At 38.3% G+C, this 22560-nt stretch overlaps 1 protein-coding gene across 3 annotated transcripts in view; it reads left to right on the top strand.

The window, feature by feature from the left end:
* SH3RF2 (SH3 domain containing ring finger 2) overlaps window positions 1-21596 on the top strand; it is a 72714-nt gene extending 51118 nt beyond the window's left edge. For all 3 annotated transcript variants that reach the window (XM_025165541.2, XM_015887767.3, XM_025165540.2), the window contains 5 exons: window positions 6709-6803; window positions 7746-7916; window positions 16530-16747; window positions 18596-18948; window positions 20309-21596. In XM_025165541.2, coding sequence (XP_025021309.1) covers window positions 6709-6803; window positions 7746-7916; window positions 16530-16747; window positions 18596-18948; window positions 20309-20611 — 1140 coding nt within the window. In that variant the 3' untranslated portion in view covers window positions 20612-21596. The remainder of the gene's footprint in view (window positions 1-6708; window positions 6804-7745; window positions 7917-16529; window positions 16748-18595; window positions 18949-20308) is intronic.
* The last annotated feature ends 964 nt before the right edge of the window (window positions 21597-22560 follow it).

Raw genomic sequence — 22560 nt, 5'->3', positions numbered from 1 at the left:
TTGAGAAGGGTACCTCCCACAACAGCAAACGGCTGTTTACTTTTCCCCATGGAAGTCAGTGAGTCCATTCAGAACAAATCTACCCGCATGAGTACAGGGTTTTCTCTAGGGATTCCTAGAATCTGGCTTGCAATGACAGTAAAAGCTTGGGAGATGTACATTTCAGTCACATCTGAAAGGAACTAGGTTGGAGAAGACTGATCTAGACTGTGTCTAGATTGCAGCTGCCTCTAGTCATTGTAACATTAAATAGAAAATGAAGCAAAATATTTCTTTTGTATAAAAGGAATATGTGGACATACTTTATATATAGCACTTGTCCCATTTAGCCAGTTTGCCTAGTTTGTGTACGGATTGCTATCATTTCCAATAAGGCTTACACACTCAGAAGAGCAGCAAAAAACAAGGGATATGACATTTTGTGTGTTTGGTGAACAGATACAAAATGAATGACAATCATCTGGACAATGCTTCCTGTAATATTCAGACCTTTTATTTTCTGTAAAGGTTTGTTCTGTATTACCAGGGTTCAAAGAGAAAGTTCCTTTGATAATTACTTTAACATGGAAAAAATGTCTGCCTCTCTGTCATCAGTATCTAAGCTGCTTCTGGATCATGTATCTATCCAAAACATTTTATAATGGATAAACTTTAGGAAGAAGTAGTAGAGGAATGTGTGGCAAAGAAGGATTGTCTCTTCCTTTTAGCAGCTGTACAGCTGAAAATACACTAGACACTCAAGAATTTAAGATAATAGATGTGTGGGAATTCACCTGCCTTAACCCCTGTCAATTATAAAATACATTACAAAGGAAACAAATGTGGACTGCTAGATCAGTGTGGGCTAGCTTGCCAAACCACACAGCCTTTCATAAGGCATTAGGATTCTGCTCTTGACACAAGGGTGGTGAGGGAGGTGAAAATCTATTAGAGATGGAGAAGGGGAGGAAAGCTAGAGTTGTTTTTCTATCATCTTGGTGACAATAACTATCACTGGCTAGGACCTCCTGTGAAAGTGCTCATTACTTTCAAGCTAGGAGGGGAAAGACAAAACAAAAACAAGGCCATTGGTTTTTGATGAAAAGGCAAAGAATGTATAACAAGAGGCAGTCATCTGGGACATTCCAGCTGGATTCCTTCCTTCCTTCCTTCCTCCCTCCCCACCCCCTTCCCTCCCTTCCCACATATAGTGAATTTAACTCCTACCCGTCCTAGCCAACATGATCTACAGTGAGAGATGCTGTGAGTTGGAGTTCAGTCCATCTAGAATAGCAGAAAAAACCTTTTGGGGCACTCAGATGCCCCCCTTCCCAAATGGATGCCAAAAACATTGAGCTGGATTTTGTATTTTACCTCTTAAAACTGCTGAACCTCTTTCCTAAAATCAACCCTGGACCTGTCGATTTTAGAGTACAGCTTTTGGCATGCTACACCAAGCCTGATGAAGCTATTGAGCCAATGTAAATTGTAGATTCTTGATCTAGAAGCCCCCACCCTTGATTTAAACACTGTTTAGCTTTCATTATCCCTCATAACTCAAACTTAGAATTCTTGATTTTAAAAAAATGAATAAATAGTCCTCTATTGTAGCCAGAACTTAAACTATTCATAAATGATCATCTTGATTATGAAAATTAGCACTGGTTTTGTAATATCAGAGAAGTAATGTCAGGACCTTTGTTCATGGCAGCTAGTAAACACTAGGCAAGACAGAAGGATTATGTCTCATTGATAATATATTTTCTTCATTTTCCTGTTAAAAAAATAGCAGTCACTCTCTGAATCGTGATACATAGAAGTTTTTTCCCCCAATCCATGAATAACTTTGCTATCGTTAGTCAAAAGAATCAAATTGTACAATCCAAGCTTCTTCCTTCCCTTTTCTATAATACCTTGCACAGAAGAAAAGGCAGGAGTTAATGGAATTTAGACTGTAAACTCCTTGAATCAGGGTCTCTCTGCTTTGTGAATGTATTACTCTGATGTGTTGTAGAAACTGATGGTGCAGTATAAATAAGTATACCTCCATATCAAGATGAAACTTTATTTCAGGGAAAGTAGAAGCAGCAGAGATTCACTGAAATGTCAGACATCTATCCAGAAAACTCCTGGCTTATATTTCTATTACAATAGGCAGGATTCAGAATGTTATCCTTGTTTTATTTGTATGAGGATATATCAGTTGAGAACTTAGGGAAATAAGTTTTTTTTTAAAAAAGGGAAATTTCCTATTGTGGAGGGCTTAAGTGATAGAGGTTTGTGTTGAAGAACCAGCTTTTCAGTAAAATCTTAACCGTTTTGAAATTAGAGATTATTATTAAAGAACCCTCCAATACCAAGGGATGTCACAATAATTTCATTTCCAGCAGAGCTACTCTTTAAGAAATAAATAAATAACAATATAGTTTCATTCATGTTAAACTACTACAAATAGCAGTTACGTCATTTAATTCAGATTGATACTATCATATTGGGAAAGAAGGCTAAACTACGCACACCCAGGGAAGGAGAGAAAAAGATGTTTCTGACCAAATGGCCCCAAGCTGTTATTTGCCTTGGGCATATAGCAACTCGATGCTGAGTGCAGAATGAACCATACAGCTGCCTTAAGCATAGGGAAATTAGTGGTAAGTTTACTATACAGAGTACACAAAACAAAGAAATTCAAAAACACATCATGAGATAGCTCACTTAGTTGGCTTTAAATTTAAAGGGATTAACTAAATTCACAGAGAATAGGCCCCTCAGCAGCTAATAATTCCGTGTTCTTACATTTAACATTAGCTATTAAGCCCATGTGGATACTTTTTATGTGATTATGTAGCTGTTTTTAGAAGTGCTGCCAAAACCCTCCCCATCTCATGCTGTACTCTTTGTTCACACGGCTAGTATTCATGGTACCAGCGTACAACGTGCCAGCGTTTTCCCATCTGTTCACACGCATACATAAATGCTGGATTTGGTACGCTGGCCAACAGAAAATTCGCTTTCTGGAAGCAGCCAGGATAGCAAAGGCAATGTGGTGGTTGCCAGTAGACACAATGCCAGCTTACAGAAAAGGGAAACCAAACATCTGCATCAGGCAGTGAGGCAGGTGATTAGGTTGTCTAGAAAAAAAAAAGTGATTTAATTGTATTTTTAGTGGCCAATAGCAGGAAAGGTGCAGATGGGTTTTTCTGCTTCTGGAGAGAAAAATATTTGACTCAGCCTTTGAATTCAGGGAAAGTTCAAGTCACTACTTTACTTTAGACCAATGTTTCTCAACCTTGGCCATTTTAGGATGTGTGAACTTCAACTCCCAGAATTCCCCAGGAATTCTGGGAGTTGAAGTCCACATGTCTTAAAACAGCCAAGGTTGAGAAACACTGCCTTAGACAATGCCCAGCGAATAATTAGGCGCCCATGACATAAAAGATCCTTTTTTCCATTGTGCCAGAGAAGGAGACTTCCAGTGTGTCCAGCACATCTCCAAAAGCATGATGAAAATAAAGCTATCCAAATATACTGCAAGACCCATTCACTTTCCAAGTCAGACAAACTGTCCAGTCACAGAGACACACAAAAAAGGCCTATCCTGTCAAATATTTGTAGAAATCCTGTTTAAGAAATTCATTTATTTATAACTTTTCTGCCCTGTTTACCACTGATAAATAATCCCATACTTATCAGGATGAGTAACGAGCCATAATAACTGCTCCAGTCATAATTTATTCGCTGAAAACAAATATGTAAACTTCCTTCTAGAAATTCATCACAACGTTGAAAATCATCCCAAAGTCATCAAATCTTCTTTAGAGCTACCCCCCATTTATCTATCTATCTATCTATCTATCTATCTATCTATCTATCTATCTATCAATCAATCAATCATTAATGGATATCCACATTCTGTTTCCACTCATAGTGTCACTAGCAGCTGAGGCCCAAAACTGGACTAGATTTGCCTGCTTTTATGGTACTCATTGAATCACACACACACACACACAAACACCCCACCACCGTAGAGATAACAGTTGAGTCAAGCTCTCCTCCTGAATTCCCTGAATTCTCTGAATTTCTAGACTGAAGTTATTGGAGCAATAACTGAATAAGGTTGTATACCTGGAAGTCCTGGTGCTAAGAGAAGGAAGTGCAATTTTTGCTGCGAACTAAGCTTGCTATCTATCAATATGCACTTGCCTGTTACAGCATACAAGAGCACAGCTCTCTGCTCCTATGAGCTTGCAATCTAAAACACCGTGTGTTGACCTGGTTTGCACATTGCAATGAATCGTGGTTTATTGAATAGGCTACAATTGGTTAAGTTCCCACAATGTGCTAAGCCAGAACCAAGCAGGTCAGCTCCGATGGGTTTGTACAGCATGCTCAGCCCTCACTGAGGGTTTGCAAATCACAGTTGTTGCACTTACCTAAAGTAAAATCACCGAAACTGGGAGGTGGGCTAATGAGCAATACATATTTATATGTAACTGCTTTTCAAAAATTAGAAACTTCTTAAATCAAAGCACTTTGCTGTGCCATTAAACAAAACATTTTTTTTAAGGGCCTGCCAAGGCAAGGTACCCAGAAGTTATTTTAAATGGCTAGACTAAAGAACTGCCTGTGCCAAAGAGCTTGTCTCACCATAGGCTAATTCTAATTCAAAACCGAATGTTCTGGGAAAGCCAAATGTGCTGCAGCACATCCAAAGCCAAAGTTGATTTCCTTTTCGTAACTTCTCATTTTTCCTCTCCTTTGTTGAACTTTGTTGTGCTAACAGGAGTCTCCTCTTCAAGGAATTACATTGTAAGACTTGGCCAGGCGTATGGTTGGCGAGGGAGGTGAGAAGTTAAGGTGGAGCTGGGGATCAAATGCCAAAAGAGTAGATAGCAATGCAAACATGTTCATACATATTTGCTGAACAATTCAGTTCTACTGAAAAAGATTCACTCTAATGGAAAATACGTGAGAAACAGAAAAGGACTGAGTTTTTTTTTAATTCTTACTTTATTTGTATCGTGCTTTAGCACATCATTGTTATAAAAAAAATACAGTCCCTTACGTTATTGTTTGCTTAGTTTTTGTCCAACACCACCTTTGCTTTGGTGGTTTGGGTCCCCTAGTCAGCTTTACATAGCCATGTAGGGGCTGCGATTGTAGTATTTGTTATACAAGCAGAGTGTCTGTGTGTGTGTGTTTGTGTGTGTGTGTATTACACATGATTGAAAGCAAGAAATAGTAAAATCCAACCAAAGATAAAGGCTGAGGTTTTGGGGACCACACAACTAAAAATGTGATGCAGGTGTTTATATATCAATATGCTAACCGTCCTCTTTTTTTATGTGGGGGCCAAACCTTTAGATCTGGTAGCCTTATATATCAAATCAAATCTTGATTGCAGTCATAGACCAGCCTTACATAAAACACAGTAAAACAATCCAAATGACTCAAATACTTTTCCTACAATAAAAGTAAGATGGGAATGAAATCATCTTTAAAAACAAAAGGGAAAGCATTAACCTCAATAAAAGCTTGGAAAATTACAAGGACCTAAATTGCAGACTGATTTTAAGTTACTTAGCAGTCTCGTTTTAAGCCACTGAAGCTTCAAAGAGAGAAAACTAAGTGAGAAGTAAAGAGGAGAGTTCCACAATAGGTTACTTTAATAGGAATACGAAATGGCATTAAAGACACAACTGGTTCCTATGATCTATATCCTCACAAGGACAATTAAAGAAGGGGTGGGGGATTTTCTTGCATTTAGAGGCCATACTTCAGTTCAGGGGTCTCCACAGAGCTTAAGAGTTCAAATAAATGGCCTCAGTGGCCATTTTTCTTTTGTTTTATGTGTGTCATATATTGCATCCGTTATTATAGTGATGTTTTTATTGTGTTAGCCGCCCAGAGTTGCTTATGTGAGATGGGCAGCCATATGAATCTGGCAAATAAATAATAAATCCATTTCACCCTTTTACACACACACACCCATCAGCTAAATACTTTTGATGGTACAGTTGGATGTGTAAGTGTGTGTGTGTGTGTGTGCGCATGCATGCATGCACGCTTAAGGAGTGAAAGTATGCCTGCCAGGCTTAAAGGGCCTGTTTTACGCCTTTTAAAAAAGGAACTTTAAAACAATGGGGAAAAAGCTGAGAAGTGTGACCCAGCAAGTTTCAGACGTCCTTGGAGGTTCTGAGGTGTGGCACTTGGGACCAATGCACATGATCTGCAAGTTGCCCACATATATTAAATTAACATGTATAAAACAATGAAACTCAAATGCTGAGCCCAACGGGATTCAAATAATTCCTAAACTGTAAGAATATACAGTTTATTCAATACACAGAGGTTTATTCAATATACATAGGTCACTCAATCTTGTGCTTAATAACCACATCATCTCCAGTGGCTTTCTGCACACTGAGCACAGCGGGTGACAAATAGGAACCTCAAAGGATACCATATTTGAAGTCTCACAGGGAGACTAGTCATTCTCTGCCTTTGGGATGGATTGCTTGCTCTTCTTCAGCTCCAATCTGCAGAGGTGACAAACTGTTTAAAGGTCCATGGAGATATCTGACCATAACTTCTCCCAGGGTGAATTAATTCTGCTAATGAGATGCATTAGCCAGCCACTTAAAAGACATTCAGTTTTACCTTCATGACGTCCTTTGGAAGAAAACTAGAAGGGCATTCATTTGAGCATTACTTCTTCTTCTTCTTGTACAGGTCAGCCCTTCCTGTTACGTGGACCCTGAAGCCATGGGGCACTCTACAGCCATTGTCAGCCTTCCCCACTTACAGCAACATCTATCTTTGAATATGTACGTACATATAATCCTTATTAATTTCTTAAGGATAGCATTTTTGTGGGGCCAGAAGATGCTATTGCCTGTTCTTCCCTGGTCTGGAATGAAGGCTGGGCCAAAATGCCCAAAGTGACCACACTAGAAGGAATTAAAAAATAAACCCATGAGCTCCCTTGCCATAAGTATGCTATACTACTATTTTGTTAAAACTGAAATAAACCTCATTCCAGAATTACTCTGTGTGTTAAACTGGCTTCCAAGCACCTGACATGAAAAATAAAGTTCACTGTCAGAAGAGACAGATTTTTTTTAATTTAAATGAAGAAACATTAGGAGTAATATGTGAATGTTAGGCCTTTTAAGCTATAGGATCCACAAAACCCTCACACTGTTTGTTGGGGCAGCTAATTACTGCAATGTCATGTGTCAAGGAAATAGTTGGATTTGGGCAACAGATCTAAGAGCAAAAGAGCTGATGCTGAGTCTTAATGTGTAATTTCCTGATGCTAATAAACAATGCAATTATTCTGTGTTTAAAGGGAGATGATATTTTTGTATGCAAGTGTATGTGTGTTTAACTCCTTTTGTCCTGGACTGTGTTTTTCCTTCTCCAATCTGGGATCCTAGCCCATAGCTTAATCTTGAACTGACTACATCATGCCAGTTACACCAACCCACTTAGAAATGCCTTAGATATTGTTAGGGATCCATTCATTATTCTTAAAAAGTTGTCTGTTCTTTGATTCGTTATTCACTGGAGCATTCCAGATTGTGTAACAGAAGTATTACATAAAGAAGCTTCAGATGCATTGCTCTGGTTTAGCACAAGGCACAACAGAAGCTCCTGGTGTGGCCTGAAAGCAGATTGTTGTGTCATAGCCTCATTATGTTGCATAAATGAAACTATTTTTTTTCCAAACGCCTAGTGCTTTATTTTCATCCCTTATGTTTCAACAGGTGCGTCGCGTTGCACTCCTATACGGCTCACAGTCCAGATGAGCTCAACTTGCGAAAAGGAGAAGGCATTCGTGTTTTGGGAAAATACCGTGAAGGTTGGCTGAAAGGAATGTCATTGATCACAGGAAAAGTCGGAATCTTCCCCAGCAATTATGTTGCTCCATTTTTCAGGTTTGACCTATGCTATTTATAGATAGAGAGGTGTACTGGAAAGTTGCACAAATATGTGCAGAGGGATTCTTCACGGTCTATATATTGGACTTGAATTGGTTTAAAGGTGAATAAGATTGGGTTGGTAGTGCTGCCTACAGACATTTAGCTCCTGACGACATATAACCTTAATGCATATGCCTGAAACTATTTTGGCCAAAAAGAAAAAAAAAAACAGCCTTGATTAGTACCTCTAAGTTTCCTTTTTTTTTTTCTTTCTGGATTGGGAAAATGGTTATATATTGTAGCTTCCTAACAATATCATGTGCTTCCCCTTTTCTGTAGCATAAAGTAAAGGCTGAACTATAGCATCTGAAAACAGTGTTTTGTAGGCTAAATGCGGGTGAGCAAATCAATAAGGACTAATATCTAGGACTAGTAGAAGTATGCTGAACTTATATATGAAGGCCAGATGTACAAACATCTATAAAGAACTTGTATAAAACAGTCACAAAGTGAGTTGCTTTTATAAAATTGAAATACCACCTTAATGATTAGCCTTCTTGCTATCCTGGACTCTGTTTCATTTTATTTCCAATGATAGCTTATCGTTGGCACTATACATATAATTAATTATTCAGAGGGATAATGAAATCAAAATAATATATTTATTAATTGAAACAATGCATTTGCTACAAAGGTTTGTAGTAGATCAGCACAGGGCCACAGAGGGACTATTTTTGTTTGTTTGTGAGCAAACAAATAAACATTGTGGTCTCTGGAGAGCACCATGAGAAGTTGATCCAAGAGCAGGCATCAATAGTCAATGAACCTTTTTGCAGCATTTGCTACACTATGTGCTTTGTAGGTGATTAAATAACCATTAGGGAACCTTTTTAACAAGGACCTTTGTGGTGCCTTAAAAATTAACAAATTTCTCATCCTAGAAACTGGAGTAGATTATAGTCCATATCTTTAAATGCGTGAAGTGTTGCCAAGCTGAGCAGTGCTCAGGACAGATCTCAAGGTGGTCATAGGGATAGAAGTGGCATTACAATTATTTCAGTCCAAAAGGTGAAATAGTAAGTTGCTGTTACCTTCAGTAAGGTTGCAAGTTATCATAAGACCTGTAGAAGCTGCTACGAAGACTTGATTAGCCTGCCATTATTTAGATTTTTGAATCACATATTTTTAAAATGAAGCATATTTATTCTTTAATGCATTCAGATTTGATCTGTAGGAACATCTAACCAGAAAGTTTAGTAAGAACTATTGTATTATGGAAATGAACACACCATTTTTCCCCACGAAAACTGGTCCCTGTCTAGCATCTCTGACTTGGTATCCTATGACTTTTCAAAATCCTGTCCCCTAGAATCCCCAGTAGAAAGCAGTGGGGGTAAGAAATAATCAAAAAGGTGAGAAAAATGGAAAAGAAATTTTAAAAAAACCAGGAGGGGGGAAAAGAAGTAGCTTCTTTATGTCCAAGCCTTGCTTATGATATTCAACTTATCAAGAGTCAGGTACAAAAATTGATCTATCAAATCCTATTAATTATTTTGCCTGCATAAGAGCCTTTGCATTCAGAGATAGCTTATTTCTATATTATCATTAGTTACCTTAAATGTTGAAATAAACAGAAAGCTGGAGTATAAATTCAACAATTAGTAAATAAGATATATATAATCAAGATGGGCAAACCATATGGGAATTCTGTTGCCTTCATGATCATAGGCTTCTGAGAGGTACAGTATCTGGCTGTAAAAATGGTTGCTCAATTAAATTGAGCCTCAGTCCCATTCAGCACAGTACGAAATATTTTCTCTAAACCATTTATTTGCTTGCTTGCTCAGTTATTTACTTACAGAATTTTATACAGTATATCGCTGGCTCTCTAAGGACTCCCAGCTGCTTACAACAGTGAACATAAAATCGTTAAATAATTAAGTTCAAACATAACTACATAAGCACACTAATGTCCATATGATGAGTCATGCTCAGTTCTGAAAATCATAAATACTTAACAATAATTAAAAGCTTTGCAGGAGAGCTTGCCTTTCTGAATATCATCAGGGAGGGTGCTATTAAGATATCTGGCAGCAAGTTATTCCGTGAGGCTGGAACATAAACTGAAGCACACCAAGTTTTTGCCCCGCCTCCTGTTTTACAGGGAGTGGGAATCAATATCCCAACTCACCATAAACATACCCAATAGGTCAGTTCTTCCTGAATTAGCTAAAACAAAAATCAAATGAAATTTGGTGAACACAGAGTCTCTTATCTTTTAGGTTACCTTGAGTTAATTGACTCTAGTGGTGGGGCTACCTAGAAATAACAAAACATCTCCAAAACTGCATGTTTCCCACCCCTCAGTCAGACTATTGAGACAATATAAATGTATTTTCTATAGTTTTACTTCACCAGAGAAAACTATTCCTATAATAGTTTCATAATTTAGAGATTTTTCATCTTTGGCAGTTCTGAAAAATTAACTGTGAGTTGTTGTAGCTCCTAGTTGCATATATTACAGGTTAGACACGGGTGTATGTATGACAATATGCCTGGAGTCCTGTATAAAGCTGAAGCTGCAGCTGAAGACCTGTGGAGATAACCGCCCTAATCCCCTAAATGTGTTCTGCTTTCATATGAAATCACCTCAAAACAACCTCTGTCCTGGGAATAGAAAATGGTTACTCTGAAAATGCTTAGCAGGCCTGGCTACTCAGATAAAAGGGAGTTACTGAAGTTAAGTCAAGGAAGTAAAGAAATATGTAGAAGAAACTTGGTCCTGCAGGAACATCACAGGCTGGAAAAGTTTATTTTAATGGAGGAAATAGTCATAAAACAGCATTGGGAGGAAAATCCTGCCATTCTTAGATTATACCACCATAGATTTTCAGTTTACTCATTTAGTGATTTGCTTTTCCAGTCTCATCCTGTTCTTCAAAGGTTTCCTCTTAGTCATCATTAGCTGAAAAGTAAGATAATCTGCCTGTAATCACCATTAACTGAAAAGTAAAATACAATGTACTCAGCTATTTGATAATGAGTAAAATTGAGTTCATCTTTCCAGACATTTATGCTGCAGCAAAGTTTTTTATGTTTTGTCCCAGGTTTAGTGGGAAAAGGAAAATAGCTGGGCAGAATGTACCGGAGTCCTTGGGGTTCTCTGAGCTTGGTTGTTTTCTTGCAGACATTTTGTTACCTGGCTAGGTAACATCTTCACTGCTAGATAGGAGTGGGGTTTGCTCTCTGTTTATATACAATATTTTGCCCTGTCAGTGTTAGTGGGGGTGTGGTTATCTCCTTGTAGTTCCTTGATTAGGCTGTTGTTTACTGCTTGATTGTTTGTCTGGTGTTAATCCTGGTGTTAATCTGCTTATTTGGGTGTTGACTGCTGGTGAGGAGATGTTCTGGTCTTTTTCTTTCCTTTTTCTTGTCTCTTTTGAATAGTGTGCAGATGTTGTTTATCTCTATGTGCCTGTTGATGGCTGGCTTGTCTGAATAGAATATACTGGTCCAGACCTGAATTTGGGGATATTTTTCTTCTGCCATTCTTTTAGAAATCAAAGCAATAACTTGCAAAGGAATATAAGTGGCCTTCCCAGCAATTTTGGTAAACTCTGTGTTCAGTTTATGGCCCTGAATGAATGTTAGTTCTGAGAAAGATCAAGCCAACTTCACAACTTAGAGGTCCTAAATTTGCCTCTCAAGCAGGTCTGGATTTCAGATCAGAGACCCAAAGGTGACCATTTCGGGTTTTATCCAAAACAGTCTCCAGACTTTCCCTTCCCTTCCTCTTTTGTTTTTCTTATGTCAAATTTTAAATTGTAAATTCTTGGGTCATGTAACTTGTCATCTTCTGCAATACATTAATAAATTTTTAGACACAAAGACCAGACAAGTTATGTCAGTTGATTGTAGTCCAAGTGCCATTTGATTAGCCTTTCTTAATTTCAAATTAACAATCTCCCTTGGCTGGTGGCAAAAAATGCTATGAAAAACATCTTGCCTGTCAATTTCTATGTTCAGATGAAAAGTAGAATTAGTGCTGTAATCTTTTCCTGTATCTTCCATATTTGTCCTCTTTAATTTCTTGTCTCTATTGAACTATAAACCCTTGGTAAACTATGTGCAGAGGAACAGATCTATAGCAGATGATAGCAGCTAGCTGACCGTACTGATCTCAAAAAAGCTAGTTAGGGTCAGACATGGTTAGTACTCGGATAGAAGACCACTAGGAAGTCCCAGGTCTGTAAGTTGGGAAACATATCACTGAACAAGGCAGTTGACAAACTGTTCTGTACTGTTGCCAAGAAAACTACTTTGCATGGACAGGAGTATAGTCACAGGAAGTGAGCTTCGTTCAAGGATATTCATCTTAATGTGCACAGTAGCACATGAGTAATACCCTCTCTCCCCTGGCTTACCATACACAGTAGCGAAATATGAAGGAACACTGTTAGAATGTGCTTGAATAAGGGTAGAACTGCCACACCATCTGGGTTCCCAATCATTCTGAGAGTTCTGTTGGCATCCAAGCAAACAGAAGTAGAAACACTTACCAGATCTTGTCTGAAGGATGATTAGTTGTCATCTTTCTGGCTCTACTCTCGATTTCAGTTAGAAATGGGAAGTGCTAATCAAACTGCATCAGTGTGATTGATGGCTGCAGGTATGAATTCAAGGTTTTAACCTATGCCGTCATGCTTGTTTAAAACTCTACTCAAATCATATATTATTTCTGAATTATTATGGGTGGCTTTTCCCTAAAGATAAGATATCACTAATCTATTTCCCTCCAACATGAGGTTTATAAACATAAACGCAAATGACCCAGTTGAAAAAGAAACTTAAAGAAATGCACAGGTTGAGAGCACACCTTCTAAAATGAAAACAAAATCTGACCTTAAATAAAAGATGGTCTTCTTCAGTGCCTAGTCTCCTTAATCAGAATGGATAATAGCAGAGGAGAGAGAAAAAGGACATGCTTGTTCATGATGCAACTCAACCATAGTAGCTAGATAACAAATTAGTTTGAGTGGATCGCTCAAGTCCCTATATTAATTTTGAGAGGATAATTTGTCATTTTTCAAAATGGTGTATCTTGAGATGATTACCATGTAATGTTTGGATAACTGAATGTTGTAATTCATGAACATATGAACTGCAGGGAAATGGAGTGAAAAATGACAGGTTTTAGTCTGTAGTTTGAGATGTGGAATGCTCAAACAGCTACCTAACTAACCATGTTATTGTTTCTTTTCTCATTTCTTCCCTTGCTTGTATTTTACCATGTTAAATTGCTCAGTTTAAACTGGAAACACCAGGGCCTCTTTGGGCCCAGAATTATGCCTTCTGATATGCACTAAATTTCCTCAGAATAATTTTATCATGATTTGGTCTCCAATCAAACCCAATCAATAAAGTGAACATTCCAACACAGAGCCCAGGGAGATTGGAAGCAGCTTTACAAAGTACCTTAGTTATGAACACCAGTTTGGGAACCAGTTCATAATAAATTATTATTATTATTAATAATAATAATATATTTATTATATTATTAAATAATATTTGTTTATTGTAATAATAATAATAATAATAATAATAATAATAATAATAATAAATATTATCCTTTGGAAACCAGTATATAATAAATTGATGCTTTCCTTAGTGTGATGAATCACTGCCCCGTTATTAAAACATACATCTTTTTTTTTTTTTTCAAAGCAAAGAATAGTCATGGGAAATTATCAGAAAGGACTACAAGGTGCTGTTTTTTTTTCTCTTCTCCCTGAGAAGCACAAAATGTGCTCCATGGCTTAGGTTCATAGCAAGTTAGGAGCACTTAGATAGGTTATTTAAGCACACTGCTCGTGCAGAAATTGATGGTACTCTCAAACAATTCAATGGATTTAAGAACTCTGTGACCTTGTTGGCCTTGTCGGGGGAAGAAGATGACCAAAGAAATAATCAGTCCAACCATTGTTGGACTACAACAATTTTCAAAGAAAAAGGGGGAGAAACCCCACAGTTGGAAAAATGGAATTACAAGTGGGAAAGAGTATAACAACTTCCTTGACTTCTGTCTTTCAAGAGCATTGCTTCCTTGGTGCTTCATCAAGAAGTCTCTTTAAGTACAGGTAGTCCCTGGGTTAAGAACGTCTGGTTTATGGACAACCCATAGTTAAGATGGAGCCTATTGTAGCAAAATTAGAGTTAAATACACAATGATTTGATTTAAATACACAGTGGTTTGAGTTCATTATGCAATACCACTTATACAATAATCTTGTTCTGGCTTACATACAAATTCAACTAAAGGACAGACCTTGGGAATGGAACCTGTTGTTAAACTGGGGACTACCTGTATAAGCAGTAGGTACCTCTGTTTTGCCCTGTTTGGCCTCAGAGGTGTAGTAGTGCTGGCTGCTGGTGTTTTGTTTTGGTTTTTTGTTTTTTTATCACCTTAAATTTTTAACAGTAAAGAACGATCCTTTCTGAATCAAGACTGTTGTTCATTCATAATGCTTTTCTTTTTCCTTGAAAGCAAAGCTCAACTAAGATAGCTCGAAGCTAGCTTGCCAAAGCTCCCATTTGGGATTACAATAGAGAGGCAAATACCAAAATGGTATTAAGCTATTGTCACAGCCTTTATAATGCACAACTTCATAAAGATCAACTGAAGCTTGCTTATAGGAGACCCGTTTGCATATTCAAGGAATGTGTCTGTCCCTTCCAAAGCTGTGAGCAAGCTTAATTATCTAAAATGCCTCAGGCCTTGGGTAAGGTTCTGATATAATCAGGCACTATCACCAGTAACTGTCTAAAATTAGCTGAGTCTGCTCTTCAGTTCTACCCACTGCCTGAATATAAATGCTTCTTGCTCCAGAGGGAGTTTCTTCTTAGTTGCTATATTAGCATATGTTCAGTTTGTGGGCCTTACTCCCTCTAGAAACTTTTACTGTCCCTCCTACCGCTGGAATGAGTCAGTCTCTTTGGGTCAGTGATGGTCCATGCCTACAACCAGGCAAAATTCTGACTGATATCCTGTTTGCACTTCTTTGGTTTCTTGTTTATGGCCACAAATATACCACGTTTGAAGTATCACTGTCCATATAAGGTTTACCTTAGGGACAATGAAAATTGTGAGTTATGCTGAAGAACATGGTGATTTTACAAGGTCGTGCTCCCTGACCATTTATTAAACCCCTCAAAAACTTACCACTCCCACCCACCAAAATGGTCCTTCTTTCTTATTCTGAACTGCTACAGCTGAAGAGTCCTTTTGCACTTTTTTAACTTAGTGTCTTCTACTGAACGGTCCATTTACCAACTTCCTTATTATATTATTTTCTGAGAGACAGAATAAATTTTGCAGTTGTTCCCATACTCATTCCTCCATATAAACTAGAAAACATGACATTAACGGTAGATACGTTTGCACATACTTATGACCTTCCACTGATTTTTATTTCCAAGTGATTTACTTGGGTAACAGGTAATTTTGGCAATCATGAATACATAAATTGTCCGTCCACATTTATTCTCCATCTCTCATCCCATGTTTCCTTTTATTTTGCATAGCTTGCTCTCAAGTAAATATCTGCTGCCTCATAAAGCAGAACCACAGGTACCAGTCCCATTACCATTTCCACCCTGTCCAGTCAAGTTTCTCTTAACTGTGTAAACGCATAGTGGGAAAAATGAACTCTATAGGTAATTGCAGACCTTAAACATGTACATATATGCATAGTTGTGAAGAGCATTACAGCTGGCTTACAGGCTAAACAGAGGCAGGAACGTTTGTGTGAGGCATAGAGCCTCAACAATAGTAGACTAAAGCCAAAAGCTAAAAATAAAAACACCTTAAATATTATTAATTCAGATCAGTAGACTCGTCAGTCACAGAAGCATTGCAAACATTCCCATACAATGAATTTGTTCACCCTGCCAAAAGATCTATGCTGTTAATATTAACCAAAGTAGTAACTTGCCTGTGGGCATACGCCTGAATGGGACCCTATCTTTCTGGTTTTGATTTGTGCAAAATGTTTTGAATTTGAAAATTTCTAAGTTTGAAACAGGCTGCTTTGATCTCTTAAGAAGTGATCCAACTTTGTTACAGCCTTATCTTACTATCCTCTTCAGGAAATAATCCAACATTACTAGTAAAGTCAGAATAAAATGGCACACTTTCTGGGAGGGTCAGATGTTTTGCATGTCATGGTTGTTCAAATATTCACAGTTGGGTAGAAGTAGTAATAATAGGCACGAGCGATTTATCATTAAAAGATGACTCACGGTGTTTTAGTTTGCTTTGTGGAAATGCAGAACCTGCAACATTAATATTACAATTCTAATTGTCTGGAAGAGTGATGGGGGGAAAATCTGGTGCTTGAGGAAAACAGTTTAAATGCAAGATTAAAATGATCTGCAAGGACATTTTAGTTCAGAATGTACAAATGATTGCTGATGTGGACTGATCTGCACTTTGTTTTTACTTTTCTAATAAAAAAATTAAATTCCGGAACCTGAATTTTACTGCTGTGTTTCCTACCTAGAGACCTGAAAGACATCTGCTTGCTAATGAACCATCTCTCTCCCTCTTATTTTGCTCTCCTGAACAAACAGAAAATCCTCCAGCTTCTCTGATTCAAAAATGCCTTCCCTTTATGCAACTTGGACATTATCCACTTCCTCACTTTCATCCCAGGGAAGCATCTCAGAGAATCGCCCAGGACAAAGCAGACCTCTGAAATCTCTGGCTTCACCTGTGAGGAATCTCTCTTTGCCCAGCGCTTCAGGGCACGCAGCATCCCTGAGAAGAGGACGTAGTAGCAATAAGAAAAGTAAGTCCTAGTATGAGAAACAAAGAAGCGGATCTGTTTCCCAAAGGCAGAGGGATGACTAGAAACCTTTCATTATACACAGACACTCAGGTCAGATGCAGTAAACATAATAAACTGGATCAGAAGTCTGCCCTTCCAAAGGCAAGGATGCATTACACAGATCCTGGAACAATCCGAAAGGTGTAGGAGGATCAACTGTTTAGACACTATGTGGCAGATACATTTTTATGAGGGGAGAAATCAAGTTAGAATTCTCTGTGTTCCTGGAATGTTCAGGGTCTTTGTTTAGTGACTGAAGGGATAAAATACAAAGTGTTGGCAGCAACTTTAAAAATCTGCTGTCTATATAGTTATTTGAAGTTGAATGAGGTCAGTGTTCATTCTGGAACAATATTTATGTAGAATTGCTATAGAATTATATTGGCAGAAAATAATCTGCTAGGCACAGAAATAAATGAGCTTAGAGGACAATAGTAACTATTATTAGGCATCATCAATGAACATGGTATTTTATACACCATTATGCGCATTTGTTTTAGAACAAATGAAATGCTTAGCAGAATGGGATCCATTTGGTTCAGTCTTCTTTCATTCCAAATTAAGTGCACAAAGGGTATGAATGAGACTCTTATTCAGAACTCCTGTCTGTACCCTTCTTTCTGTTGGGGGAATGGTGGGGTCTCCAAGGGCCTTTGTAACAGGATCTGAGCAATAGATACTCTTTTCTACCTTCTTTACCCTTAATGCTCTGGGCATTTGTCATTCATTTGGGCGTTCTAAGGAAAAATTGGGAGGGCCGCAAGAAAACATCAAGGTTGGAGCCTATGAATAAGTCACAATTTTTCTACACTCTGCCACAGAACAGCATAGTATAAGAGACACTTTGAGTAAATAAAGTAGCTATCAGGAGCAACAATCTACTGCAGCTAGTGCAAAACGAGATAAATGACAGTGCAAAAAGAAAAAAATCAAATAACAAAAACTATGAGTGATGAAACAAATATGGCTTCTACAAATAAAAGTAATGAACTGGGTAATGAAATGAAGCAAAATTCCATGACCACATTTACAAAGTACATAGTTAGAGAAACACGTCTGTGATTCAATCATTAAAAAAAAAAAAAAACTGGTGAGGGAAGAAAGGCAAACACAACTTTAACTGGATGAATATATGCAAGCTCCAAAGCACATGCTGAGTGTTTATTTCAGTTCAACACTTAAAAATCTTTTCTGCCAAAGCTAGATTTTGAGTAGGTATTTAAATGGAGGAGAGTACCATAAGGTGAATGTTAGGGAGTATACAGGCATGTTTCCACTCTGTCAGACTGTTGTCCATCTTAGTCCAGTGCTGTCTCCTCTACAGGCTACGGCTCTCCAAGACAGAGTCAATGTAACAAATTTTCATGCAAAGTCTAGACCACTGAACTTGTGTTTCTGGGAGAAAGCACTCAGCATAAGGGGCAAAAGGGAAAATGAGTTGAAGCAGTGTGGCAGATTTTTTTCCTCAGTAGCTGAAGGTGATGGAGCTGGAGGACCACAGGTTATGATGAGATCCTTTTCCAGCTCTGCCTCCTGGGGTTCATTAGTTTGGGAGGAAATGAGCTTAGAACATGCTTCGTGTAAACCATGTGCTCTACTACAGTGTTACTTACCATTGCAACTGCCTGTCAGCTCTTCACATTCTAGTAGCATGTCATATAGTGTTGATCAGCCCAAAGTCTGGGATTCAGTTAAACGCTGCAAGTCAACTAATTTTTCCCACCCTTTTTAATATGAATTCTCAGCAATGTGGTTCTAAAGGGCTTACTGTTTTCTTCACCCTCCTGTCCTTAATTATTTGTCTCCTAGATGGATCTTTACAGAAACCTTTGCAACCAGGAGCCCTTATTCCATTCACCAACTCTCTTCGGCGGCCTCCTCCAACTCCAGTACGATCCCAACAAACTCCAATATATCAGTCTATTTCCACTTTGCCCCGAGGAGTTGGCTCAGCTGATACAGGAATCAAACTGAGCACCTCCCATAATTCTTCCTTAGTGCTATTGCCCCGAAGCGGAGGCAGCAGAGCTCCTTCTGTGTGTAGCTCAGTCATTTTGGATACCAATGAAGTACCAAAGAATGAACTAGCTGTAAAGCCACCTGTATCTGCTCCACCTTCCATTCTGGTGAAACCAGACACCTTCAAAAACACCACTGAGAAGGTAATAATAGGGTCTATCCATGCAATAATAGAGCTATAGTTGTCAAATGTTAAGATAATACAAAGTATTGACAATTCTGTGAGAACTTAGTGATATGGTTTAGGGCAGAAATGTGCTGCATTTTTGGGACCAAAAGCTGTATTTGGCCTATTGCAAAAATCTAAATTTAAATTAAATATAGTTAACATAATTGTTTCCCTTATTGCAATGGTATGTGGGAATGACCTTGGGAGACTGGGCAAAGAGATGCTGCCTAGGGAGCAGTTAGATAAGAGAGAGCATAGCCCGCAGCTGAATAATGGGCAGGGCAAGAGGCTCAGAAGAGACCCTCCCTAGTTTCTTGGGCTGTAAAGGAGACGGGGGGGGGCGGGGGGGCATGTACTTTCAGACTTGCAAGATTCTGTCAATGTAGCTTTACAATAAAGTAGAATTAGCTCATCTGATCATGTTTCCTATCTGGTTTGCCCCACAAGGCCGACACTTGTATCTAATTATTTCTACCTTTCTATCACATTAAAAATTCAGCATCACTGATGATTTCTCAGGAAGCAGTTCTCAAGCAGGTGCACACTGTACCCCATTTTTTCATTAACATCACCAGGTGTACAACATACAATCTGTTCTCCCAATACACACAAAATTGTCCTTATTCCTGAAGATTATACTTTGAGATTAAATATTTTCAAGACTGAGGCTAACTGGAATTAATAAACACCTTCTCTCTCTCCCTCTCTCTCTCCCTCTCTCTCTCTCTCTCTCTCTCTCTCTCTCACTCACTAAACTAGTACTGTAATACTGATAATGTATATAGTACTACTTAAAGTTCAGTTAACTTCAATATTTCAATAGAAATACTATTTCAGTGTTCTTCATAAGAACATTGTATGGTGGACTGATTTTACTTCCATATTAAATCATCCTTACGTAAGTCTACTTATGAGTTAGTAATCTATATTTCCTGATCCATAGCACAGCTTCTATTCCATACAAAGAAGAGTTTCTGTCAACTATTGACTGCTCTTGCTAAAATTCAGCTATAAATGGCTTAGTAATTGTGGAGAAGACTCACATAATGCACTTCATAGAAATGTTTGCTCCTTCACAAAAAAATTCCAAGACAACCTAGTTCTGTAGATACAACCATTAACTCCCTTTTCAAAAATCTGGGCAATGTGCTAAAGTATACCAGATGATATCTTATGAGAAGGCTAAGCTATCTTGTCTTTTCGTATATTGCTAGGGAAATTGTAAAACAGAATTTAGTTTTCTTGTTTTGGATATGTGCATGCAGTGGCATAGCAGTGTTTCTGGAAGCCTTCTGGGAATAAATTAACTCCAGATTTCTTTATTCTACTTTCAGCAAGTGAAAACAGTGAGATTTCAGAACTACAGCCCGCCACCATCCAAGAGACATAATTCTGTATCTTCACCAAACCTCTCCAATAGCAAACATGAACAAAGAGTGATTACAGAAGCAACACAACCAGAATCGAACATCAAGGGCCCAGAAATATTGGCTTTATATTCCCATCGCATTATCCCTAGTTCGGTTAATCAGAAGAGGATGCCACAGCACAAGACCTCACCACTGGACCTTTCTAGCCAAGCGGGTCACCCAACCTTTCCTACAAAAAAGAATTATAATAGCATCTCTGAGAACTGAGAAGTTTAACCCTATTTAAATGGCTTTGTTTTGGACATGCATTATTACTCATTGTTTGTAAACAAGCAAAAGGATCAGCAACCATATAGGATATAGGTTCTAGATCCAATCTGCTAATAACTTTTAAAATGTTTAAATTTTACCAATGGGCTCAGCCTCTTTTAGGAGTCTAGAATCTCACTGATGCTTATGAGATCTCACATCTCCCCACAATATGGGAAGTTCTTGTTTTGTGTGGCTCAGATCTACACCTCACGCTGCATGAGCTGCAATGTCCTTCGTATGCAAAAACTAGCACAGTTGCAGTGTCAATTCTATTATCATTGTTAGATCAAAAATTAAGCAAGGAAAGGATTAGGAGTATGGAGGCTATTCAAAATCCACATTGCTCTAAATTCAAAACCTCTACAATTCAGCTGTGAACAAGAACAAAGAGTTGTTTTGTTTTGTATTCTGACCAGTTTTTAAGCACAGTTTAACCACTATCCTTTCTTTCCCTCTTTTGGGGCTGAGCTGTCAGATTTTTCTTATACCTTAATGTTTCCATTTGCACTTTTCATTTATATTAGAATTCAGAATGCTTATTTTTTTAGAAATTAAAAATCATTCCCTGCTTCAAAAACATTATCTCCAAGGGAGATAATGGAATAAACTCACGGAGCAATTCTCACTCAATTGAAGGACCTATCAGGCTTTCATCCACGCAATGATTAAGACCAACTTCTCAGATTTTCTCCCTGGCTACCTAGCCTCAGCAATAAACAGAATTGGAACTCTATCGTATTAACTAGTTGTGACTGATGTTTAGGGTAGCGTTATATATGCAGCTTCATTTTGTTCCCCTTATTAGCTCAAAGGTGGTGCCCTCTAGCCTGAAGTAAGGGAACACACCATTTTGTGATTGCTCCTGCAGGGTCATGTCAATAAATGTTGGAGTTCATATTCTTGGATGATTGCATAGAACCAATGAAGCTAATGCAACACATTGGATGTCTGTAACTGGTGTACAGCATAAGGAAAGTTTTCAAGAGCAAGCCCAGTCAAGTGCATGCTCATCTTCATTTCTTGCCAAAGGCAAAATAAGGTACTCTTCTAGCTTTACTCTATTTGGGGACCCACACTAACCTCTCCTAATTGTATGGAAAGCAAGACATTGTTCCAAACACACAATAGGTGGGGGGTTTCAATGTGCGGGGTACTCCACAAATAGAGCAAAAAAGATAAATCAAGAGTTTGATTTTGATTTGATTCCAGACCAATTCACACATGTCTGAAAAAAGCACTTGAGTTTCTTTTCTTTCTTTTTTTAATTTTTTTTTATCCTGCCTTTATTATTTTTATAAATAACTCAATGTGGCAAACTTACCTAATGCTCCTCCCTTCTCCTATTTTCCCCACAGCAACAACCCTGTGAGGTGAGTTGGGCTGAGAGAGAGTGACCCAGCCGGCTTTCATGCCTAAGGCAAGACTAGAACTCACACTCTCCTGGTTTCTGGCCTGGTGCCTTCACCACTAGACCAAACTGGCTTTTTGCTATGTAACAGAACAAAAAGGCTGCACCCCAGCCACGAGATAGAAACAAAGGGGACATATTATCAGTACATTTTTGGGTTTGGGGCCAAGATATTTTGCTGCCTGAAGAACTCCAATGTGGCTTGAGACAAGGACTTCTCCCTGTTCAATAGCCGGGCTGGGTTGGTGCTTTATTTTGCCCTTTGTCCCTGATGCTCATGCTGATGTACAGGAGAATTTCTTCTCAACTGCGAGATAGGTTAATTCGTGACAGTGGTTGGCCCCTGGAGATCCAGTGACGTGGGGTTTAAACACAATCTTCTGGCTCAAGTCCCAACAATCTTCAGTACATTCTTCAGGAACTATCCAAAACATATCATAGAATGTGCAAACAGAGGCAGAACAGCTCCCCCTCCTGATTTTACACATGGTGTATC

This window comes from Python bivittatus, unplaced genomic scaffold, assembly GCF_059951505.1.
Source record: "Python bivittatus isolate LINGU-HERP-01145 unplaced genomic scaffold, Pbiv_v1 ctg000080_np1212, whole genome shotgun sequence".
In the NCBI taxonomy this organism is placed as follows: Eukaryota; Metazoa; Chordata; class Lepidosauria; order Squamata; family Pythonidae; genus Python; species Python bivittatus.
The sequence above is the reverse complement of the archived record's forward strand: the minus strand, read 5'-3'. Positions and strand labels throughout refer to the sequence as shown.